Source organism: Ceratotherium simum, chromosome 29, assembly GCF_057802395.1.
Source record: "Ceratotherium simum simum isolate JZ-2026a chromosome 29, ASM5780239v1, whole genome shotgun sequence".
Lineage (NCBI taxonomy): Eukaryota > Metazoa > Chordata > Mammalia > Perissodactyla > Rhinocerotidae > Ceratotherium > Ceratotherium simum.
This window is the reverse complement of record NC_141928.1, coordinates 15,814,479-15,839,768: the sequence shown is the minus strand read 5'-3', so window position 1 is coordinate 15,839,768 and position 25,290 is coordinate 15,814,479. Positions and strand designations below refer to the sequence as shown.

At 37.5% G+C, this 25,290-nt stretch overlaps 1 protein-coding gene across 1 annotated transcript; it reads right to left on the bottom strand.

Moving 5' to 3' along the window:
• Positions 1-1,076: 1,076 nt before the first annotated feature.
• On the bottom strand, positions 1,077-24,716 carry RAB14 (RAB14, member RAS oncogene family). The gene is made up of 8 exons (XM_004423385.3): positions 24,473-24,716; positions 15,818-15,876; positions 14,592-14,645; positions 13,086-13,263; positions 9,021-9,087; positions 5,393-5,480; positions 5,019-5,049; positions 1,077-3,972 (listed from the first exon to the last, which is right to left on the bottom strand). Exons 2-8 carry the CDS (start codon positions 15,867-15,869, stop codon positions 3,795-3,797), a joined length of 648 nt encoding a protein of 215 aa, XP_004423442.1. The 5' UTR covers positions 15,870-15,876; positions 24,473-24,716; the 3' UTR covers positions 1,077-3,794.
• Positions 24,717-25,290: the final 574 nt, after the last annotated feature.

Below are 25,290 nucleotides of genomic sequence, written 5' to 3'. Positions count from 1 at the left end.
AAAATGACAATCTTTCAAATGTTTTTCCACCTTTTGCCTGGAGGTTGAACTATGTTGTGCCTATCAAGGAACATATGTCATCATTTGGAAATATCTATTATAAAACTATTACACTTCAGGTGCTTTTCCTCAACCAACCAGAAATAGTCTTTGGTGGGAAATTAAGAGCTTTGTACTTTGGATTATCTGACCCAGTGGTAAATTCAAATTGTGTTCAGACTGACTTTAAACTTTTTGAACTACTGTAATTAATGGCTCAACTCCATGATCTATAAATACCATAATTTCTTTAAAAACAAGAATAGCAACTACTATCACAATAGAATGTGTGGTAATAGAATTATTCCCATGGGCTAACTGGAGTATGAAACTAAACTACATGTACTAGATTAGGTTTTTAAATATTCCCAAGGACTCTATAGCTTTTGAACCATACCAGCTATTAGACCATGTTACTACAAAGTAGAATAGCAGTGCAGTACTCTCTCACCCCCTACTGAGGTTTCTATTTCTAAAAAGTTGTTTGGCTAGAACTGGACCACTAAGATATGGGATAAATATAATTACAATAAAGACAATGAAACTGGCATAAAACTTATTAACACCCACTAAATTCTAGAAGGCATCTACTTCCAAAACTTGATCTGGTAGTGTCTTTTGCACTTGCATTCTCCCTTGTTTCATTTTCACAAGTCTTGGCAAAATGAAGACTTAACAGCCTGGCCTATTCACCATTATTGAAACCCTTCAGGGACACATTTTCCTGTTCTGTCCATGTTCTGAATGAGGATAAAATATCTTCTAAACCCTCTCTATATTCCCACATGAACAAGAATAGAAGGTAATCATTTGGTCTTCTGTTTAAGGGGAGTGAACTGAACCACACATCTATTAAAAAAAGATAACACTTAAAGGATGTATGAACAAAAAATTCTCAAAACTATACTCTTCTGGAATTGGAGAGGTGAGGTAATTAATGAAGCCAAACACCTGGTTCCAAAAGACACCTTTCCAGAGAAACTTGACCATCTCTTACTAGCATTATGTGAACATCAACGAAAAAAAAAAAATCAAGGTTACTGCATCAAACACTTTATTATCCATGAAAAATACTTGAACATTGTACTGGAAGGTCTAACGCATAAAGAATACTGAGCACCAATTACTAATCAGGAGGGCCTGCTCATAGGTGCGAGCGCATTGAGTAACCCAGAGAAGCAGGTGACCACACGAGTAGTAAGCTGTCATGGATTAAACATTAAAAGAATTTCACATTCTCTCCAAAGTGTATTCGCCCAGTGTCTGGCACACAAATGTTACAATATGACAATCTGCTCCTCTACTTTTGAGCACCCAAGTTTATTATAGGGTATTACACATGCAAATAACAGAATTTGGCCCCAGGTACAGTTAAGGGAGAACACTATCAGGCACAAAAGGTGCTGATCTCACACTGAAAAAGGCTGACTAAAAACACGGCAAGTGTGATCCAAACACAAGGATAAAACTGTAGTTCAATTACTGAGTGATGTGGATTTATGTGCTACATACGTAGACTTTTCTCTTTATACAACAAGGACAATTCTGCAATCAAAACTGATAACTTATGCCAAATAACTGTTTGCCTGAAGAAAATATGAAATCCTATTATAGTTCAGAAAATAATGCAAACAATTTTAATCTAGATACAGGTACTTTATTTACAAATATTTAGATTAATAGCATTTTGTTACATCAAATGAAGAGTACAGCAGTCTGAATAAATCCTGTCACAAAAACAATAAGACCCACTGTAACTAACTTTGGGAATCAGGGTATTGCACCTAAACAAGCCGCCATCTTGAGTCTGTGATTGCTACCTTATATCCCAATGGGTGGTTTGTTTGTTTTGTTTTTGTAAATATATACACACACCAGCAGGTCATGGTCCCTGGGCGAGTCCCTTGTGATGCAACAGTGTCAGCAAAATGGATCACTATCTTTAACAGAATAAACCAACCTACTCCAGGAATCTTATTTCTAAAAAAGTTAAAAATAAAAATGAGTCCACAAATTAACCAAATCCTATTTTCTGCACATTCCAGTTTTGGCTTTTATTTAACATTGACTATACAATACTCTGGTACCACCACATGTTTACAACCCAGAAAGCTGTATTTTTTAGTGTCTGTAAAGAGGGATTTAAAATGTGTATTTTAAACACAACAGTAGAACTGAGTGCATTTTATAGAATATACTGAGGTTTACCTATCCTACTTCAAATAACTTCTCAATTCCTAGCGTGAACCATAAATTCAATTAGAAATCAATCCACAGAAGTAAAGAACTTGTTTAAGTTTGTTGTCTAAAGAAGTAAGACTTTCCCTTGCAATACAGTATTCTTTCAGTAGCCCAACCACCTGGGGCAAAGTAACAACTTACTCTGTATTAGCACAAACAGTGAAATACCATTAGAAACATTTTCCCTTTTACAAAACAATTTATGCCAGCATGACATAAAATAGACCCTCATACTAAGAACACAAGGGATATCTTAAATTATTTCACTGTAGTGTTAAAAATGCACAGTTTAAAATCCCTTACCAGCAGACCTGTGGTTCTGGCTGTCCAGTTCAGAATCTCACCATTGCAAAAAGATAAAGGTATAAAAGCTTAAAATGTGCAATAATAAACCCAGCCTTTTTTCTTTTTCTATACAGTAAGGCAAGAAATGCAGCCTGTAATGCAAAATGTTTACAAAAAAAGAAAAGCAGGTTAGCACACTGTCGATTGCACAAGAACAGTTAAGAAAATCAGCAGGTAAGCCACAGTGCAAAGATGGAACAGAATCTGCTAGTGTTAATCCTCTCACGCTAGGAGCTCCTTCCAGCATGTCCCCAAACACTGCCAGCACCGAAGGGTGGAGCCAGTATTACTTGTGAACTGCAGTTGTGTCTATTTCCTTGTGTGAAATGGAAGGGAGTAACATGGTCACATATAGGTCATACTGTACAAACTGGTATTTTATACTGTTCCAATGCCAGTAATCAATTTATTTTCTTCATTAAAATAATATACACAGAATGTATTGTTAGTTCAGTTCCTTCAAATTTTATACATATTTACTTTCTGCTAAAGAGAAAAGGATAAAATGGTATAAAAAAAGATAAAGCTATTAAGCACAAGAGAAAAGATAAATGGATATTTTCCCTGTGCAAGGCTAAGACAGAAGCAAGAAAACCTTCTCTCAAGAGAAGTATGTCTTTCTCCTCAAGAAAAATGCCACCCACACAACAGGGAATTTATCCGACAAAAACAAAACAAAAGCAGTTCTAGAACCCCTTCTCTATCATCAGAAGTCGTTTCACAGCAATAAACTTATTGGTTACAACAGACATACCTGAACAGTTAAAGATGGGAGGAAGGCTTAAGATACCATCAAATTAAACCGTAGAGTGAGACAAAGCCTTGCCAAAAAGAGGGAGGGGTAAAAAATCATGAAGTCCAGCATCAGTGCTCAGTTTAAATCATGTATTGGTGACATACCTATTACGAAGACAATCAAGGGGAAAAAAAAAGTCTACATTTACCATGCAGGAGAGATTTATTACTCTACTTGCCTTTGATAACCTGATTACATCTAGTTGTTTAGCAGTTTAGTATTGTGTTAAACTGTTTTTACAACAGAATTGTTTTTTTCCTTTTTTTTTTTAATTAAACCCAGTAAGATGTACAGAAGACAATGAAGCAGTAAAAAGTACTGCTTCCAACAGACAGAGGTGAAAGGTCAAATGAGAGCCACAGCAAAGAGGTCACTAGCAGCCACAGCCTTCTCTCTGGGGTTGGGGTTCACTGGTTAGCCGGCCTCCCTGTGGGGCTGAAGGTTTGTGCTGTACACCAGACTCGGCAGCATTCAGATCCAGGCTTCCATCCTGAATGTTCTGATAGATTTTCTTGGCAGCCTCAAGGAAAGCATCTTCTACGTTCTCTCCCCTAAGAGGCAATTGACAACTTTATTTAAGAACCATGGCTTTCTATAAAAGATAAGACATTATACACTGACCTTCTGCTAACCTTTAGCCACCTGTCATGATGTCTTCAACTTAGCTACTGTCATCTAATAAGAGATTACCAGAAGACTGAGGTAAGAGAACAACATGGAAAAATATTCTCTGTGGAAAGCATATAAACACGGTACTAAGAGCTGTTTCTACAAACCCTATTTGGATAACGGTATGTGTTCTAATAATTAAAGTGCTATATGTTAGCATATAACGACAATTAGGTTAGGTCATTTCTGTAATAACAGATGGTTTTCCAAACAGAAATGAAATATCTCCAAACATGCAGAACAGAATGCCAGGATTTATACAGTCTGATTAGCCAAGCATGAACTGTATTGTTTTTATCACGTGATAGTGACATATGCATGCTTAGCCATGTTCACACTTCAGTTCAGTTCTCTTAGGACTGATGAGGCTAACCAAAAAGGGGCTAGCTTCTCACCACTGCAAGGAAGTTTTGGCTTAATGAAGAACTATGATGGGAGTCTTGGGGTTCAATAATGGACACAGAATAACAATTAGAAAATGTTGATTATGCTTCTGATTATTTTTAGACATTTTTTTCCTTAAGTTATGCTTTTCACTGCGAAGTATTAGTGTATGCCAACATGACATAAAATAGAAGTATTAAATGAACAGGATGACCAAGCTTGAGCCCAAGATATCAAACACAACCTCAGTTGTGCATGTCAAACACTTCTGAAATGTTAACACAATTTCATTTATTAACCTGGATTACCAGTGGGCATAATCAGGGTACAATCTTTTAGGTAAAGTAACAAAAAATATTATTTTGAAATGTGAAACAGGAAGCAAAAGGATGTCTGTTTTACTGTTCTTCCTGCCATAAGCATTATACATTTATATACTATACATTATATGAACATATACATTATATATTTTTCATATATATGATTCTACTTTGAGAAATTTGAATGTAATTGAAAATGACCTACTAATTCTAGCAATACTTACGTTTTTGCACTTGCTTCAAGGAACAATAAGCCTAAAAATAAAATTCAGACTATGATTAGGACATTTCAAATTAACTCACAGGGGCATTCTCTTCAGTAAGATCTGAATAAAAGTTTCCCATCAGCTTTCAATACTCCTACCACAGTATTTTATGAAAGAGTATATGTTTGAGATTGAGGAAATCATCTATTTGTCATTAAATAATTGTACTACTCATAACATGAATCTCAAATAAAAAAAAAATTTGTTCTTGAGATTTGAACAGTTAGCATTAAAAAAAACTGTCAATCTGCAGTATCAAAATCCCACCTTTCCTTAGAAATTCTCCCAAGTGAGATCCAAAAAAGCCATTCAAAGTCTTAAAAGAAACCCACCGTTTTCTTCAGCAAACTGTTTGGCTTCTTCATATGTAACATCTCTCTGCGCCTCCAAATCTGCTTTATTTCCTATGAGAATTATTACCTAATTTGTGACCAAAAGAAAGACATCTTAAAACAAAAGCGACTATTTAAATCAACCGTGAAAATTCTGAAATTCAGAAACCTTGATAGAAAAAACATGTGGGTCTAAAAAGGAAACCAAGTACTAGCAATTATCCACCAGGCAGGACTACAGAATCATGAAGTCATTAGTATAAAGAGGGATCTCAGCAATCATCTAGGCCAGAGGTTGACAAACTCTCCGTAAAGGGCACAGAGTATGTATTTCAGGTTTGTGAGCCCCATATGGTCTCTTTATACATAATTCTTTGCTTTTTCTTTTTTCTAATAACTCTTCAAAAATGTGAAAACCATTCTTAGGGCTGGGCTTGTGGCGTAGTGGTTAAGTTCGGCGTGCTCCACTTCAGTGGCCTGGGTTCGTGGGTTCAGATCCCAAGCACAGACCTACACCGCTCATCAGCCATGCTGTGGTGGCAACCCGCAGACAAAATAGAGGAAGACTGGCACAGATGTTAGCTCAGGGCTAATCTTCCTCAGCAAAAAAAAAAAAAAAAGTAAAAACCATTCTTAGTTTGCAAGCCATTCAAAAACAAAACAGCCCATGACACACACCTGGTGTGGCCAAAGATTATGATTTATCTGAGTAGGATTATTAAGGATCCACAGATAAGCTCCAAGGGATCTGTGAAGGCACTGAAATTAAACACAAAATGCTATAAACAATGACATTCCCTGGAAGAGAAAGTTTGTGGCTTTCATCAGATTGTCAGAAGTTTCTGGGACCCTCAGGAAGTTTAAAAACTGCTAGTTCAACTCCTTCAGGGTACAGGTAAGGAAATTAACGCTCAAATAAGGCAAAGGGACTTGTCAAAGGTCACTCAGTGAGTCAGTGGTAGGAGGGCATTAGAACCCAGGTAGAAAACTCAAACTGTGACCTTCAGACAAATACTGTCCTACCCCACACTATCCCTAGGCAGGACTAAATTTATAGCAACTGATGATAAATGTCAGTGTTTCCATGGAGGACACTGGAGGTGGGAGGAGGGGGTGGGGGTACACACATGCAGTCAGTCCAAATCCAAGCTAAAATATCACACACCTCTGCCACTTTGGAATCATTTATACAACTGAAGTTAGGCCAAAGTTAAAGGCAGTTCCAAAAAGTTCTAAGAAACAAGTGCACAGCCTTGGGAAATAGGGCTCTGGTCTTCATTGGGGTCGGGGGAGAGACTCGTGGATACACTGTCTCTGTCTATATATAAGCTTAGTTGACACCAAATGGTAAACCTGGCCCCCACTTCCAAACAGATGTGGTAATCAATGAACTAAATGACCATTCTGACCTGAATGTAATCCTCGAGCAAGGACATTTAAGTAGTACAACAAAAGTGAGCATTCTTCAATCAGTAAGGGCAAGTACCCACTGAGGAGGGAAAGAAGTTTTCATATACAGTCCACTAGTCTTTTAAAGAATAAGCTAACGACACTTAAAAAAGGAAATCAAGTTTTTAAAAAATCAACTAGCACAGGGCCATTCTAAGACAGCTACTCAAAACAAGAAATGTCTGCTCAGTGGAAACACTGCCTCCTCACCCAATTCCTTAAGAATTTCCAAACCATGCTTCCTGTCATCCTGAAAGGGGAAACATAAGGTGGCATGCTAACAAGACAGAGGTACAAAATATACCACCACCAATATGAGAATACATAATATATAATATACTACATAAAAATCAAAGGCAACTTTATAGAAAATGTAACATTTGAGCTGGACCTTAAAAAAGAGATTTTCTTTCTTCTGAAGATCTGGTAAGATTTCAAGAGGTATAAATGAGGCAAGAAGGACATGGCTAACTTTTTATTATACTCCTCTAAGGACCCTCCACAATGAGTCTTTTGTTTTTTATTTTAACATTTTACTTGAAATAACTATAGAATCACAGAAGCTCATAAAAAACAGTAGAGAGGTCCTATAAACAAACTCTTCACGAAGTTCCTCAGTAGCAGCATCTTACACGCTTATGGTACACTCCTGGAACTGGGAAACTGACACTGGTACAACCTACAGCCCTTACTCAGATTTCACCAGTTTTACACGCTCTTGTGGGTGTATAGTTCTATGCAGTTTTATTGCAGGTATAGATTTGTGTTATCACAATCAGGATATAGAACTGTTCCATCACTATAAAGGAACTGCTTTGTGCTGCCCTTTTTATAGTCAATTCACACCACTCACACCCTATCCCCAACCCCTGGCAACCACGAATCTGTTCTCCCTCTCTACAATTTTGTCTTTTTCAGAATGTTTTATAAATGGAACCATACAGTATGTAATCTTTTGAGACTTTTTCCACTCAGCATAACGCCCTTGAGATCCATCTAAGTTGCGGCATGTATCAATAGTTCATTCCTTTGTATGGCTGAGGAGTATTCCATAGTACGGATGTACCAGATTGTTTAACCATTCACCTATCAATGGCCATCTAGGCTGTTTCCAGTTTTTGGCTATTGCAAATAAAGCTGCTATGAACGTTCATCTATAGATTTGTATGTACACCTACAGTAGGTTTCATGTGATAATGGATATGAAAGTTCCAGGCACAGTCCCTGACATAACAGGCAAACCATGTTAACTGACCCTCAATATGATTAAATTGCTATTCACTGATAAAAGCCAACCTTACCACGATTACCTATTTACCGAACCAGGCCTCTGCTAGGTGCTGGGGTACAAAGCTAAGTGAGACATAGGCCTTGTTCTCGAGAAGCTCAGAGTCCGTCACAGCTCAGTCCCTTTCCTCACTTGTCCCTCAACAGCATCTACTACAACCATACTCATCCCTAAAGTCCCAGCTCAAACACCACCTGCTCTGTCAAGTTTCTCCAGATGGCACTGCTCATCCTGGGCCCCCCAGAGCAGCACCAGTCACTCTATTTCTAACTTCTATTTCATTCTGCTTTTTAGCATAGTTATTTGTATACCCACGGGTAATCTCCTGCTAGATTATAACCTTTTGTGGGCCAAGGATCCACCTTTATCTTTGTATACTGCAGTCTAGCATGGTGGCTGGCCTTTAAAATCTCAATACATATCTTCTCAGTCTGGCTAAGCAGCTAATTTTTTAAAGCTTGCAAAATTCTTTTTATTTTTAATTGAAATTTTACTGAGATAGTTGTAGATTCACATATAGTCGTAAGAAACAAGAGAGAGAGATCCCTTAGGCACTTTGCCCAGTTTCCTCCAAAGGTAACATTTTATGAAACTAACACAGATCCTTCCCTTTTAAAGTGTAGTTTCAGATTTCATAGTCTCGACTTCACATGACCCCATTCACAACTTTCTCTTTCTTTTAACCACACACATGAACAAAAACCAACTATAAGATGCAAAACCTGAGGTAATTAGTACTGAAAAATATGTTTTCTTCAATTAATTTAAGAATAAAATAAAGATTCTCTCATTCTTGGTATCCAAATACAAAAATCCCACTAGCAAATGGCTTTCCTTTTTGGGTTAGCTTAGATCTTAAATTCTCTGTATAATAGACGTCATTTAACTTACAGTATTTGGATTGGTGAGATTCCTTGCATCTGTCAACCAGCTGCTTAAGTGGTTATATGTACTTCTTCTGCAAAAATCAAAGTTTACATTTGTGACTGCTACATACAATTGCCATTACAATAGAAAAAAAAGAAACCAATACATATTTAAAATATACACGTGAATCAACAGATCCTAAGAAAGTATTTTTGCTTTGACTAGATTGTTACTCTAAAGAACAACATTTGTGGATGCAAACACACACTTTACAAAAATCTAGCCAAACCTATTATTTTTAAATAAATAACTCAATATCCAACAACTTTGCTAATTATGTGTCAGGAGTAAACTGTTTACATTTAAAAGCACGTCCATAAACAGACCAATAAGCAAGCAAGGAACAACACGGAAAACTGATGAAAAACAATTCTGAACTCAGAATTTCCAATCTGAAATAAAAACTAAAATTACTTTGAAATCATCCAGATTTTCAATCGCAAAATAGAGACAAAGTTGTAACAAAATGTCTAAGTAATGACACATTCAATGGAAAACATTTTTGCATCCGTCTTTAAATTTTTCAAATTAGAAACAAGATAGTCACACAACTGTAGGCTGGTATAAAATTTACCTTTCCTTAAAGAGTAAGCTAACTACAACAGCATAAAAACTGGCTTTAAAAAAGCATTTGGGGCCAGCCCAGTGGCGTGGCAGTTAAGTTCACATGCTCCACTTCGGCAGCCTGAGGTTCACAGGTTTGGATCCTGGGTGTGGACCTACACACCGCTCATCAAGCCATGCTGTGGCAGTGTCCCACACACAAAATAGAGGGAGACTGGCACAGATGTTGGCTCAAGGCCAATGTTCCTCACCAAAGAAAAAAAACATTTAACACATTTGACTGGAAATTCAAGTCCCCAGATATCAGAGAGTGAGTTTACCCTAACTTTGTACTCTTATTTATCAGCAGCTAAATCATTTTCGGATTCAGACTGCCCTATTTCTCCACATTCTCCAAGCAGGAGTTTAAAAACTCATAGGCTCATTTGCACTCACCAAGTAGACCCTAACACAGCAAACAAATCCAAACAGTTTACAATATTATACAGAGTATAATATTAATCAGACTTTACCAAAGGGATCAAAATAATAAATTTTTTTTTAATAATTTTATTTATTTATGTTTCCCCCCTCCAAAGCCCCAGTAGATAGTTCCATGTCATAGCTGCACATCCTTCTAGTTGCTGTATGTGGGACTCGGCCTCAGCATGGCCGGAGAAGCGGCGCGTCAGTGCGCACCCGGGATCCGAACCCAGGTCGCCAGCAGTGGAGCACACGCATTCAACCGCCAAGCCACGGGGCCGGCCCAATAATAAAATTTTTGAAGGTTAAAAAGGTTTCTGAATTATATAGACTCAATAGAACATTAATCCATCTTATTCATTTAACAGGTGAGGAAACAGAATCCCACAAAGATTCAAATGATTTCAGAGCCAAGCCTAGAACCCTTTATACACATGGTGTCCTCAAAGTGTTTTGAGTTTAGCCTTGTGAATATATTCCATGATCTCCAGCTGCCAGTGCTCATATAAAATCTGATATTCCAAATATTTAATCCTTTCCCAGTAGGAACTGAAAAAAACTCCTAACTCAGACTATCTTTTCACTGGTGCTATATCATATTATATACAAATCACCACCGAAATGGGAAAAAAAAGACACATAACTCAAAATAACTTTTTCTCAATGTTTTAAAATTTTCTAAGTAAACAATGGTCGAATATCATTTTAAAAGAGCACAAGTGTTACCACTGTTCACTATTTGTAGTACTGGCATACCTTGTTTTTACACAACACATATATCTTACTTCGTGCACAAAACCTTAAATAATACAAGTCCAAAAATATTCAAACTGATTATGATTAATTTTAAAACGTCAAACCTGACAGCAAGAGTGAATTACAAACTGCCACCACTTTGGTAAATAGAAAAATCTACACATCCTTTGCAAGTAGTATCAAAACCATGTAAACCATATTATTTACACGTACCATAACTTCTGCTAATGATTCTGGCAACTGTTTCATTATTAATTTAAAATTCACCATCATAATTTCAAATCTATAAATACAGTATCATCCAATTATTCATTAATTGGTGGTACTAGTGCTAAAAATAAAAAGTGCTAAAATATCCCTAACTTTGGTGTAGATGTTAGATATAACATATCAAACCACTGATATAGTCAAACTGCCATGATAAGTAAGCTATGCTGCCAATTTAGGAAAGTACCCTGTAACAATCAGAGTTAATGCCAAGAATAAAAAAATATTATTAAAGCAGGGACTTTTAAGTTTGCAAAATGTCAAGGATTAATAATAGGAAAAAAATGGAAAAAAAAATCAGTGTCATGGCTGCAACACTAATGTCACTATGAAGTATCAATGAGTCAAGAAAGCACCTGTCTAAAGCCTGAAGTACTTTTTTTCAATAAGTTTTATTGGGATCTAACAAACATACCATAAAGCTCATCCTTTTAAAGTATACAATGTAGTGATTTTTAGTATATTCACAAAGTTGTGCAATAATCACCATCTAATTCTACAACATTTTCATCACTCCAAAAAGAAACCCAAATTTTACCAAAAGTATTCACTATGTTTAAAAGGTACGTTTAAAAGCAAACACACACATGTATCAAACTATCGTATTGTACACCTTAAGCTTACACACTATGTCAATTATATCTCAATAAAGCTGGAAAACAAAACACAAAATCGGCAAAACAAGCTACAACACTACAGATTGATATGCTCTAAGCACACAGCACCATATTTAAACTTTATTAATAATGCATGGAGTTTTTAATTATGTGAAGTCTCCAGAATGCATCCCTCATAAAAGGATGTCCTGTACAGATGGCCAGGTTCTTTAATAGTCTTCCCACAAAACTATTTACTGATCATGTTACCAATTGCCTGGCTATAGTGAAGAGCATTAAGGCTGTTTCACTCTATTTTGCCCTGGGACCACACAATTCTAGAATTTAGTGAAAACTTCAACCACTATAATTATAATCAATCACTATCTTTATTCTAAGGCAGCATTTCCCAAAGCGTGTTCCTCAATAAAACAAGCTTAGGAAACACCAAATTAAAGAAAGTTAAAGAATTTTACTGCAGAACTTCTCAGGGTCCCAATACGCTAATGTGCATTGTGACTCTTCAAGAGGAAACAGTACAAAGCAAAGGAAATATGCCCAAAGGAAATATGCTTGAAAGTCTAATTATCACTTGGTCCCACTCACTCACAAAAAAGTGAGATAAGAGTTACACTGCTTTAGGCTGGCACTTTGCATTAACATGAAAGGTGATCCAATTCATTTTCTAGCTTACAGTAGACAAACAGCCCAGAGTTTAATGCAGTGACACCATTTTCCATGTTTTCCGAAGTCAAACATTCATGGTCCAGTTTTGTTACTTTATATCAAGTGCTCTGAGTTTCCAGAAATAGCCAAATCAAATTTAATCTTGTTGCATGAAGTACTGTAAGCCACTTCAATCCCTTTTAGGACAAAAAACAATTTACGTAAATGAATAATCAAATACTCAAACACCTTCAGATGCAAGCATAAAAACTTTTTATAATCTACCAATTTGGATTAGCAAAACTACTTAATTCCCTGCTTGGCCTTATTTTGAAAAGGTATAAACTTCAACAAGACAGTAACCTCTCAAGACCTGCTTGCTTTCTACTGAAGTGAAAAGAACAAATTTGGTATAAAATATTATTTCACCTCAAATAATTCAACTGATGCTGCTTTTCAGAATAGTATTCTTCTATTAGCTTCACCAGCATCTCCTAAAGTTTTTCTTCAGTCATATCCACTCTCAGAAAAGGAAATCAACATGTTATATCAAGCCTTACACAGCAATTTAGAGAAGAAACCATAAAACCCAAATAAGCTCATTTACAGTCACACAATTACAAACTAAAGAATGCCTAAGTCAATAAGAAGAAACCACACTGCCTAAAGTAGATTTCTTTTTTCAAGTATAAAGGTTGAAAAATTATTCATCTCTTACCTAGTGATATCATATACCATAAGTGCTCCCGCAGCTCCTCTGTAGTAGCTTCGTGTAACAGCCCTAAACCTCTCCTGTCCTGCTGTATCCCAAATCTGCAGTTTGATTTTTTGGCCACTAACTTCAATTATTCTTGTACCAAATTCAACACCAATTGTGTGAGGACAATCAGCCATAACTGTTAGGGAGGAAAAGAAATATAATATAATATTCCAACTTCCAGAAAGCTTCAAATTAAGACCAGTGGGGGAAAAAATCCACTGGATAATCAAATGACTTATTAATGCTTGTAGGCTATAAACAGACTAAAGCTAGCGCTAAAAAAAAAAATTAGCAAAAACATGGAAGTCACAGAAATGCTACTGGACTAGAACAGGGGTCAGCAAACTTCTGTAGAGGACCAAATAATAAATATTTTAAGGTTTGTGGGCCAAAAGGTCTGTCACAACTACTCAACTCTGCAGGTGAGTTGAGGCACAAAAGCAGCCTCAGACAATACATAAAATGGACATAGTTGTGTTTCAATAAAACTTTATTTACAAAAACAGGCAGTGACTGGATCTGGCCCACAGGCCAAATCACAGTTTGCTGACCCCTGGAATAAAAGAAGCTGCTAAATAAAAATAAAGATTTTAATAAACTCTTCATAATACCAACATTATATACTATTTAGGCTTCTGACAATCATTACATATAACAAATCAATCAATGGTTTTAGGACTTCTAGGAGTTGTCAGTCAAATAAATTTTTATCCTGGAAAATATTATCAATATCTCAAAGAAAATCACCATGTTTAATAAATACTTATAATTATATATTGGCAAGTTATATATGTCTAATCCAATAGGACAAGTTTATTAGTCCTTTCCTTGTAAGAAAGACACTGAAAACCCCACTACTTTTTGGTACAAAGAGTACCAAAGACACTTCATAAAAATGTTACACTAAGCAAAAAAATGCCATATAAAATTTCAACTATATGGCAACAATTTCAACTATATTGAGCCTATCAGTTACATAAAACAAAACGGCCCCTTCTGCTACCAACCAAAACCAAGCTGTACTTTGAATCCTAATCAACTGGTCGTAAATGTAGAAAGAATTCCATTTTAAATATTTCCAATCTATTATTATTTAGTTAAATAACATACACAGCAAATTTCCCCTAATAAGATAATTTCTATAATGGAAAGTCAGAGAATAAAGATTATTTAAATTTGACACTACAGTACACATTTTTAAAAATTAAGTTTTATCAAAAAATCTAAACAAGTGAATCAAATTATATATGGCATAGAAAAATCAACACTCTACATAACATGCAAATATATTTTATTTAATCTGCATCTATTTTTTAAAAAAAAACACTCCCTAAAGACAAAAGTGCTTATGTAGGAAAAGGTTATGTTTAAATGCATAGAGTACACTGAAGATGACACTTTTTAAAAGGTAGGAAAGTGACAATAAAGAATTTATTAACATTTTACCTTACATATTGAACTTACATTTTTTTTCTGTAAATTGATGAAGCAAGCAAGATTTTCCTACTCCCATGTCCCCTGTTTAAAAAAAAGTTTCAAGTGGCAATTACATTTCTCAATTTTATACTCTTGTAATTATATGCAATGATTACTATATCCCTTACCATACATATCACAGCACAAATTTCTGGGACATGGAGAAGCTGTATTTCCCTAATTCATAATGAATTCAAAAGATCCTACAGGTCAGTTTTCACTGTGTTGTACAAATTTACTATGGCTAATCTTTAGTAGTGACAGAATTTGGTTATAAAGTATGTTAATAAATAGCCACTAGCTGGGAAGTGCTTTTTAACAGAGAAACTGATTATAATAGTATTTTTTACTTTGAGCTGTTAGAAAGTTTTGTATTTTTCTTTTCTGTTAAACCATGCATAAAACTCCTAGGAGTGACAAACAGGGCAGCATACAACAAGCAGAAATAAGTTTTGGAAGCTTGATTCACTAGATCTCATCCTATCTCATAGTTCTTATACTTCTTATAGAATTCCACAAAAGAAAAGAATGTACATTACATGAAAACCATAACAGAACAGATGTCATTTCTGCCTGTACTACAGCAATTTAACCCTTGGTGAAGGAAGCATTACAATAGTCACATAAGCTCCACATTAAACCAAACTGTTTTAACGTGAAGAATTAACTGAACTGAACTCAGTTATTAACTAACTGAACTAACTAATGTGAAGAATTAACAACTGAATTCAACTGTGCTCTTACAACTATACTTGGATTAACAATATTGTCTTTTAATTTGAGCAAAATCTTCTCGAAACTTAAGGGAAGAACCACCAATATTATATTTTATATATATTACCACAATTATTCTGAATCAATGTTCTCTATCAGTTTTTGGAATCCAGGGGGCTCTGAGGGCTTTCACGTTATTTCTTGGAATGTATCAGCACTCCTAGGAAATTAATCTCATTCCCAGTATTAACAAGCTTTCAAGTAGACCTCAAGAACAAACATCATCACTTCAAAAGGTACCCAGCATTGTACTAGAAGTACCAGGGCCACAACGCAACAGGAACATTGTTAACGCAAAAATAAATCTTATCAAAAGAGCTTTAATTTTGCTGTGAGAAAATCATTCACTTCTTCTGGAGTGGTATGTTAAATATTAGTATATAAATATTTTGCACATTAACCTTCTTTGGAGAACAAGAGTGTAAGTTAAATAAACTTACCAATAATAATATATTTAAAGATGTAAGAGTAGTTGTATGGTGCAGTTGCCATGGTGGCACTAAAAACAAAGAAAACCGTGTTACTTTAGAAGGAAAGTATACACAAGTTATCCAAGTTGATCACTGCTATCCTTTAAAGATATACAAAATAAAGCACACTGATTATAAACAAAATGTTGGTGACAATAAGTGAGTAAAACTGCATTTCCCAAATTGATCAAATGCCCAAATTCTCTTGGATGAATACTGCTTTAACGTTTTCATGTATTACCCACAGAAACATGAGAAATAATTTATATCCAAACAATTCCAATATTTCACTTTAGGAAATATCCAACAGGAAATGTTACTCTGGAAAATCTCAAACAGGGAAATCTTTATAAATTTAAGTTAAATATCCTTATAAATAGTCCTCCTTCTCACTTAAGGTCCCCATCGCTGTTAACTGAGCAAGTGAATTACTGATGGCCTACTTTTTCAGAACTCTGATTTTACAACAGAATGTTATAAAAAGTAACCACTAACTTATAAACGCAAAATATTTTTTTTACTCTACTTTAAAACAATGGTTAGCATAGCATCCAAAGAAAGAGCAAACTGTCATTCTTGTAAATCAAAAAAAAAAAAAAAAAAGTCAATTATTGGCAATTTCACATGGCTCAACTTAACACGGGATTTGAACATTAACAATACATCAAATGCCTGCTATATAGTATTCTCGGAACCACCAGTAATAGTGGCATAAAATACTACTCGTGACTGTAAAATTTGGAAGTTTACATATTAGAAGATATTTCAAAAGATCACAGCCCATTCCTTACCCTCAGATACTTAAAGAAGTGTAATTTCTCTCCTACTTGTAATAACTTAAAAAACAACTCTCCAATTTATTCAAATGAATGCCTTAAATGTGTCAGACACTGTGCTAGGTGCTAGACAAACAAGAGGTGAATTCTAAACTAGTAATAACTTCAAATAAAATTTATTCTCAAGCCAGTTTTCAGCTTAAGGCAAGACAAAAATTCTTCATAGACGTGAAGGTTTAACCCCATTTTTAAAAATTTGCTTTCCAGTAATTTTTTTAATCTGGTTTTTAATGTTTTGGCCAACTGTCACATTACACAAGCCAGACATCTGATATGATTGGAGAAATTCATTTACTGAAATTAATACCTTACTATATATCATATTTCAAATAAAATGTCTATACAACTAACAAAATTTAACTGTAGACAAAGTATACATTTAAAATAAGTGAATTATTGTTATCAGGGAAGAGGAATTTGTTAATTATAGTAAATTATTAGACAATTACTTCACACAAGATAGTCTTCTCACTTAGCTGCATAAATTGCATTCAACACAAGTGGATGCCCTGCTACCCATTCCAGCCTGACATGTTGCAACACATTTATAATCAGTCTTTGACATCACAGAAAACTCCCTTAACCAGTTCTTTCAGGAAAAGGAGTTTTTCTAGTTAGATTAACTCTGATTCTGAACATCATAATAACTCGATTCCCTTTTTCCAGACACTGGGGACTCAAAGCTTGTAAGAATGAACTTGGTCCTCAAGCTAACCCTGGTCTGGATTATTCACCAGATTTCTGAAGCAGATCCCAAACACAAGGAAAAAAATAAGTCTCTCACAATAAAAATGATATTTATAGGTTATTAACTTCTTAACCTGCATTCCTCCCAGACTCTTTTCCTCTAATTAATTTTTAACTCCTCTTTCCCCATTCAAACTTGGGAAAAAAAATAATCATTTAGTCACCTTTAAATTGGTGTTTCTCTCATGCTCTTCCTCTTCTGATTTTCCTATTTCCTTTCCCTCTTCTCACTGAAAGTTGTAGCTGTACACACTTTGCTTCCATCCACTTTATTATGTTAAAACTATGGCCTCTAACAATCCCAATTTCTATTTGAAATGCCTAACGGCTAATCATGAAATTATAACCCAATTCTAGTTGTACTAATTTGTGTACTTGCTAATTATCACACAAGCATTCATTAATTAAATGTCTACTGAGATGACTAATTTTGAAAATGTTTTTTAAAATCACCAAGCATTAATTAGCATAAACTATTTCCAAATAAAAGGAAATGATCACTATTTCAGATTGAACGCCAGCGCCTGTCTCCACCTTACCACATAATTTTCTGTTTCAAGTTTCTTAAAAATTACAAATAAAAACACTAAAAGCATAGTTAAAGGAAAACTACTCAAACTTACTCATTGCAGTAGACAAGGAAGGCAGAAAATATCTAGCACAGCAGCCACTAACACTCACAACGGGTCCTCCCTTTTTTTTTTTGGTGAGGAAGATCAGCCCTGAGCTAACATTGGATGCCAATCCTCCTCTTTTTGCTGAGGAAGACTGGCCCTGGGCTAACATCCGTGCCCATCTTCCTCTACTTTATATGGGACGCCGCCACACCATGGCTTGAGAGGTGGTGCGTCACTGCATGCCAGGATCCGAACCTGCGAACCCCGGGCCTCCGAAGCAGAGCGCAAGCGCACTTAACTGCTTCACCACCAAGCCGGCCTCAGGTCCTCCCTTTCTTATTCTAAGGTAAGATACTAGATAGGTTTAACTGTACTCCCATAGTTTACTAACATTCACTCAAAATTATGTATTTCCAGGAGAGCTATATTCAAGCGGCCCCTTTTAAATATTAACTGTGCTTAACATTGCTTTAACAAAGAATTTCTCAACCTCATTTCTTCAACATGAAACATACCACTGTTAAGGTGAGGAATGTATTCTTAACTAGCTTTTGCAAGTGGAAAAAAGTTTTTTCTCTATTACTTACAGGTGCTTTTTGCTTTACTTTGAGAACTGAAAAGTCAAAAAAAGGGGGGTGGTTAGCAAGAAATGTTGGTCTAGTTCAAAGAAAACATAAGTCCACTCAACACTACAATCTCCACTAATTAAAAACCTTGATAATATTCTGAAACCTGTGCACAGCTACTGGCATGATTAAAATGTACTTTCTTCCATGTTTTACTAAAAGCATCTGAATAAAGTTCACATGTAGATAAGATCTCCTTTAATGCCTCTGATTTCTTTCAGAAAAGAGTATGTATTACATTCAGACAACAGTCATCACCAAATACATGATGAACAACTTGTAAACTAATAACAAACACAATTGTCATAGTTACCATTTATTGGGCACTTAATATATGCCAGGCAATGTGCTCAACACCTCACACGCAATCTAATTTAATTCTTAGTAGTACCCTTATAAAATAGTGACTATTATCCTCCTTTTACAGATGAGGAAAGACTCAACAGATAAGTAACATGCCCAGGTCACACAGGTTAAGTGGTCAAGTCTATACTGAACCTAGGACTGTTCTGACTGCCAAGAATCTCCTCTTAACTACTACACCATCTTGCCTCCTCCAGTTATGAGATACACTATGAAAGCCTATAGTGGCACTTTGGGACACAAATCTTTCTCAGTTCACTCACTTGATTCTACTTTAATATTCTGAACAAGCACTATTAAATAATTACATTCAGAGGATACATTGTGATCAGGATTTGTAGATATGGATAAATAATAACACTAGCAATAATAATTCATTTATATCTACTTACAAAAAAGTTTCGGAAGGGAACTAACACTTGTTGAGAGTAAACCATGGGATGATCTGTACTACTTTTCCCTATATTGTCTTATATAATTCTTACTTAATTCTTACAACTCTGCAGAATCACTATCATTATGTCCATGTCAAAACTGAAGAAACTGAGGTTTAGGGCCGGCCCCGTGGCTTAGCGGTTAAGTGCGCGTGCTCCGCTGCTGGCCGCCCGGGTTCGGATCCCTGGCACGCACGGACGCACCACTTCTCCGGCCATGCTGAGGCCGCGTCCCACATACAGCAAGTAGAAGGCTGTGCAACTATGACATACAACTATCTACTGGGGCTTTGGGGAGAAAAAAATAAATAAATGAAAATTAAAAAAATTAAGAAATTGAGGTTTAGAGAAATTCACTAATTTGGCCGGTGTTAAAAAGTTAGTAAATGGCAAAGCTGGAACTTGAACCCAGACCTGATTCCAAAGTACATGATTTTCTCTAAGGTAGCTTATAAAGGCATATATATGTAGAATGATAAAAGTGAAAGAAAAAAATCAGAGAAAGATGGAGGATAATTATACTAAAAATTTAGGGTAATAGTTTACTATCAGTGCATGTAAAATTTAGCTCTAAACTTCCTGGCTGTCAAGAGAGATGTTTACTAAACGCATATTAAACACTAATAATTGCTGAGTGGCCCCTTTTAAATATTAACTATGCTTAATAGTGCTTTAACAAACGATTTCTCAACCTCATCTCTTGAACATGAAACTTACCACTGTTAAGGTAGAAATATATTTAAAATGGGGTATGCTATTGCATAAAACTCTGCAACATGCTTTATTTTATTTTATTGAGGTTGCACTTTACATTATATAAATTTCAGGTGTACATCATTATATTTCGACTGCAACATGCTTTTTTTCACTTAACAAAATCAAGCATCTATTTTCAGGCCAATACTTACAGATCTAAATGGTTACTAAATGCATATTAACCACTAATCATTGTTATGCCAAAAAAGAATCGCATGGTCTCCGTATACTGAATCAGACACCTTTCAAAATAAAATATACAGACATATAAATGACTAGTTTTGAAATGTGCAGATACAGATGTGAAAGGAGGCACGTCCATATATTCTGCTTGTGGGAGTCTGAATTGCCACGACATTTTTGGGAAGAAATTGGTATATTTTAAAATCTTAAAAATAATCCAAATCTCCCCTTGGCCAAGAAACCCACTTAGAAGTAGCCTACAGAAACAAAAGCTTCAGTCCATAGGGTTACAGGTGGAAGAGCATTTACTACAGCATCTTTAGAGCAAAAAACTGGAAACTACACTGCCATCAACAGGGAAATGACTGAATAAAGTACATCCATACTATAAAATAATAAGCATCTTGCTTAAAAACCATTTAGATACATATGTATTAACTTGGAAATATATCAATGATTTTGTTAAATGAAAAAAAGCATGTTGCAGAGTTTTATGCAATAGCATGTTCCATTTTTAAATACATATACACTCAATCCTATATGCATATAATATGGAAGGATACACAACAAATTGTGAAAAACGAATACATGGGCTGAGAGTAGAAAAAAGGAAGGGGGAAATTATTAACTTTATATATCCCTACACTGACAGTCTGAGCACGTACTATATTCATTGGTAATATTCTAAAATATTCCAAGTAGAGAATATAAAGGACTGTTAAATATTTTAAAAGCACTTTTATATATAATTCTAATACAAAATAAATTAAAGAATAAAGGCAAAAAAACTCCCATAATATTACTTCCACATTTACCAATAATATGGGGAAGATCATATGAAGTCAATCATATGATTGGCCTCAGAAAACATCCTAATAATCGAGGCTATTTTTTCCAGTTTTTTTTAGCGTTTGGCTCCTTACTGTGTTAACTTAACACACTAAGTCTGACTAATCCTTTCACAACTGTTATATAGCTATTTTATTCTATTCCTTAGAACATATGATGTTACTGTGTAATTTTTACATAACTGATTCAAGACAACACAGGAAAAAAGCAACCCACTAAATATTCCAGGTGATTTAAATTCTGATCCTCATTGTTAAAATTAGTAAGTTTTCTTTTTTTTCAAATGCAAGACATTTTGTTAAGAACACCAGAGGGAAGATAGACTCCTTTTGTGATTCCAATATAAAAATATTTGTTGAGCATCTACTACTAAGCACAAAGCCATGTTCTAGACTTCGAGAATATAATAGCCATTAAAAAAAAAAAAAGCCCAACATTGTCCCCACCTTCATGGAACTCAAGAACAGAAGCATTTTGATTTGTTTACAGGCCCACTAAAGTAAAATACCACTTGATTTGTCAGTCAAGTAAACACAAAACTTCAGTAGCTAATCTAATAATCTAATCTGAATGATTGATCAATTTCCTTTCCTCAACAGCAATGCAACCTCTGAAAATAACTAACCCATTTCTGACACTCACTCAAAAAAAAACACACCTCACTTCCGACAAGATATTTAATGTCACACTTTTATATCAATTAATGTGAATATGAAAAAAAATTAGATTCCTTAATGCGTTAAGAGAAAGACAAAATTTTCCAGCTAATTATGATGGTATCAATAGAGAATAAAGTACTCCAATACTGCACCTCTACTCACAGAAGGAAAGTACTCAGTAGAAAAAAACACAACAAAACCCTCACTTACCACTAAAGTTAAAAGGATTAGTAATAGTGAAAAATTTACTGATGATATGATATGATGTCTGAGATTTGCTTCAAAATAATTTGGTGGAGAGATACAGGTGTATATAGAGGAAACAAAACTGATCACTGTTGACACTGGCTAATGAGTAAATGAAGGCTCAATATACAACTCTATATTGTATATGTTTAAAATTGTCTAGAATAAGAAGTTTTTAAAAAGTAAAATATAGTATCTTTGATACCTCTATCTGTACATTGCTGTCTCCAGCCATGCCTGCCACTTTTAACCACATAAAAATGTTTCAAGCTTTTTTAAAAAATGAAACACGTCAATAGTTCTAGTTTTAACATTTTATTTGCCTTAACCAAGTTTCGTCTAATAATACAATATCTTACTAAGATTACACAAAGATATTTAATACTGATAAAAATCAGTTGTAAGAACACTCCAAATTCTGTTGTATAGTTCAAGTATCCAACAAATATAAACATGAAATATAAAAAGCAAAAACTTTTAAAAATGTAGCTTTAATTCCAAGGGATTTCTTAGGTTATCAGCATCTATAGGTTTTACATCTTTACAATAACTGCCATTTATTGAGTGCCTAATATATCCCAGCTACTTTATCAGCAATCTTTAATCCTAAAAACTCATTTTACAGATAAGGAAACCAGCTCAGAGAGGTGGTATATCCAGGGTCTTACATTACTAAAGAGAAAGCTAAGCTTAAGGCCCAGCTCTAACTCGACAGCTCTCCAAAGCCATGCTCCTCTCATTCACTCAACAAACATTAAACACCCACTATATGCCTGGCACTGTTAACAGGCAATGGGGCACTTACTATACGCCAAGCAATGTGCTAAAGGTTTTTAATCCCGTTTAATCCTCACAACTCTAAATTGTGCGTACAACTTTCCCCTGTATAAATAGGGACACTGAGTCTGAGAACTAAGTAACTTGCTTAAGGTCACTTAACTAGGAAGTGGCAGTACTGGACTGGGAACCCTCCAAAACTCTTAACCACTACATGCCTCAAGGCACGACCAAGTGAAAGGGCCTAAGCAGAACTCTGAAGAAAAATTCTGCAAAGTCTTGGGGGAACAGGAAGCGGCAGCTGGATTATTGCAAGGTCAGGTTTATCCTCAATAAAAGGCAGTGTGATAATTAATAATGAAAGGAGCGGTAACCTCTGCACGAGTTCAAATCTGGGCTCTGACACTTGCTGTGGGACCACCAGGAAAGCACCGGCTCTCTGGGAATCCCAGTTTCTTCTTCAACTATGAAGTGGAAACCTTGCCATCTCTCCTCTGGGGTTGTGAGGATGAGGGCTGGCAGTGCAGTGGCTGACACCACAGACTTCAGGTTATAAAGGAGAATCAGATGTCATCCAACGCAAACACAGGAAAAAAGGAATTACACCGTAGCTACGTTTCAAAGGGTCTGTAACCCTAGCCTAACTTGAATGGAGGAGAGAAAACACCAGCCACCGTGCAGCGCGAGGCCAGTCCGTATGTTCCATCGTCAACCAGCCACACCACACCTTCGAGCCTCAGTTTCCTCACTTGTAAAAGGGAGATACCTCTCCTTATCACCAGGGGCTACGTGAAGCAAGACACACCCGTGTAAAGACACTCAAGCCGTGCCTGGCACACAGTAAAGTGCAAACCAGCGAAACACGCCTGTTCCTTCTTTTCTTAAATTCCAGAAAGGCCAAAACTTTTTGTCGTCTTCGTTATTTCTAGAGGCTGTCCGGGCTCAGGGCCTTAGAGGGACTCACCCAAACCAGCACCCCGCGAGCACCGACCCCCCGACCCTGCCCGGGCCCGAGCCCAGAGACGGTCTAGCACATTGACAAGGACACCGGAGCTGCCCCAAGATGCCGGCGGGGCTGCGGGGTGCTGCCTTTTGTACTCGGGGCCGGACGCGGCCTAGGGGACGGGGGAGGCCGCGCCGGGGTCTGGGGGCTGCGGGCGGCGCGGCCCGCGGGGTAAATACGCGGGGGTGGTCCGCGGCCGCCGGGAACGGCGGCGAGGAGACGGGGCCCGCGGGCGGCGCGATCCGGCCAGGCCGGCCGGGAGGCGGGCAGGCGAGGCCGCACACACCCTTCCCGCACGCCGCGAAGCCCTCCGGGGGCGGGAGCACCGCAGGCGCGGGCGGCGGGCGCCGCGCGGGGACCCCTCGCCGCAGCACGGAGTCCTGTCAGGCCCGAAGCCGCGGCGCCCACCGCCGACCCCGCGCTCGCCGCCGCCTGACAGGGCCTGCCCCCCGGCGTCCCCCGCCGCGGCACCCGGAGAGCCGGGCGCGGAGGCCTCGGCCGGACGGACACTGCGGGAGGCCCGGGTTACCTGGGGGGGTGCTGGTGGCTGGGCAGCTTTCCGGGCCGGAGGGGGGCGTCAGGACGAGGAAGAGGAGTGCGGGCGCAGCGGGAGACGGACGCGGGCGGTCGGCCGAGGCCCCGGCAAGGAGCGGGCTGGCCGAGGAGGTGCAGACGCGCCGGAGGCAGTAGCGGTGGCGGCGGCGCCTGCTCCGGCGGCTCCCTCAGGATCTTCCCCGGGCAGGTCCAAGATGGCGGCGCTCCCTGCACAGGGTTTCCTGTCACCCTCGCAATGGGCCGGACCACAAAAGAAGGGGGAGGAGGATGCGCGCGCAGCTGGCGGAGCCCGGAAGAGGGTGTCCGGGACCCGGCCTGCTAGCCACGCCCCTTCCTCCGCCCTCCCTTCTGGACTCGTCGCGCCGCCGTCTAGGCCCGCCCCACCGGCCCTCGCGCCTGAAGAGGCGGGGAAAGCGCTTATGCGCAAGCGCAGTCGCTTGTCTCCGCCCCCTGGGGATGTTACTACGCAAGATCGCGTAGAACCTGCTGAGGTGCGTTTGGGTTTCACAGGAATAGGTTTGTCGCTCTGGGGACTTTTCACTATTTTTAATGCCAGCAACTACCACTTACTGGACGCTTAGCATACACCGGCCACTGTGCTAAGCACGCATTTACTGCGTTCATTCAATATGTATTTATTGAGCGCTCCGTGCATAGCGGTGAGCAAGGCACAGTGGGTCCCTGTCCAATAGCCCCAGGGTGTATGTGTCCCCATTTTATCGATGGCGAAACTGAGGCTCAGATTGATCAAGTCACTTGTCCAAGATCGTGTAGCTAGGAAGTGGCAATTAA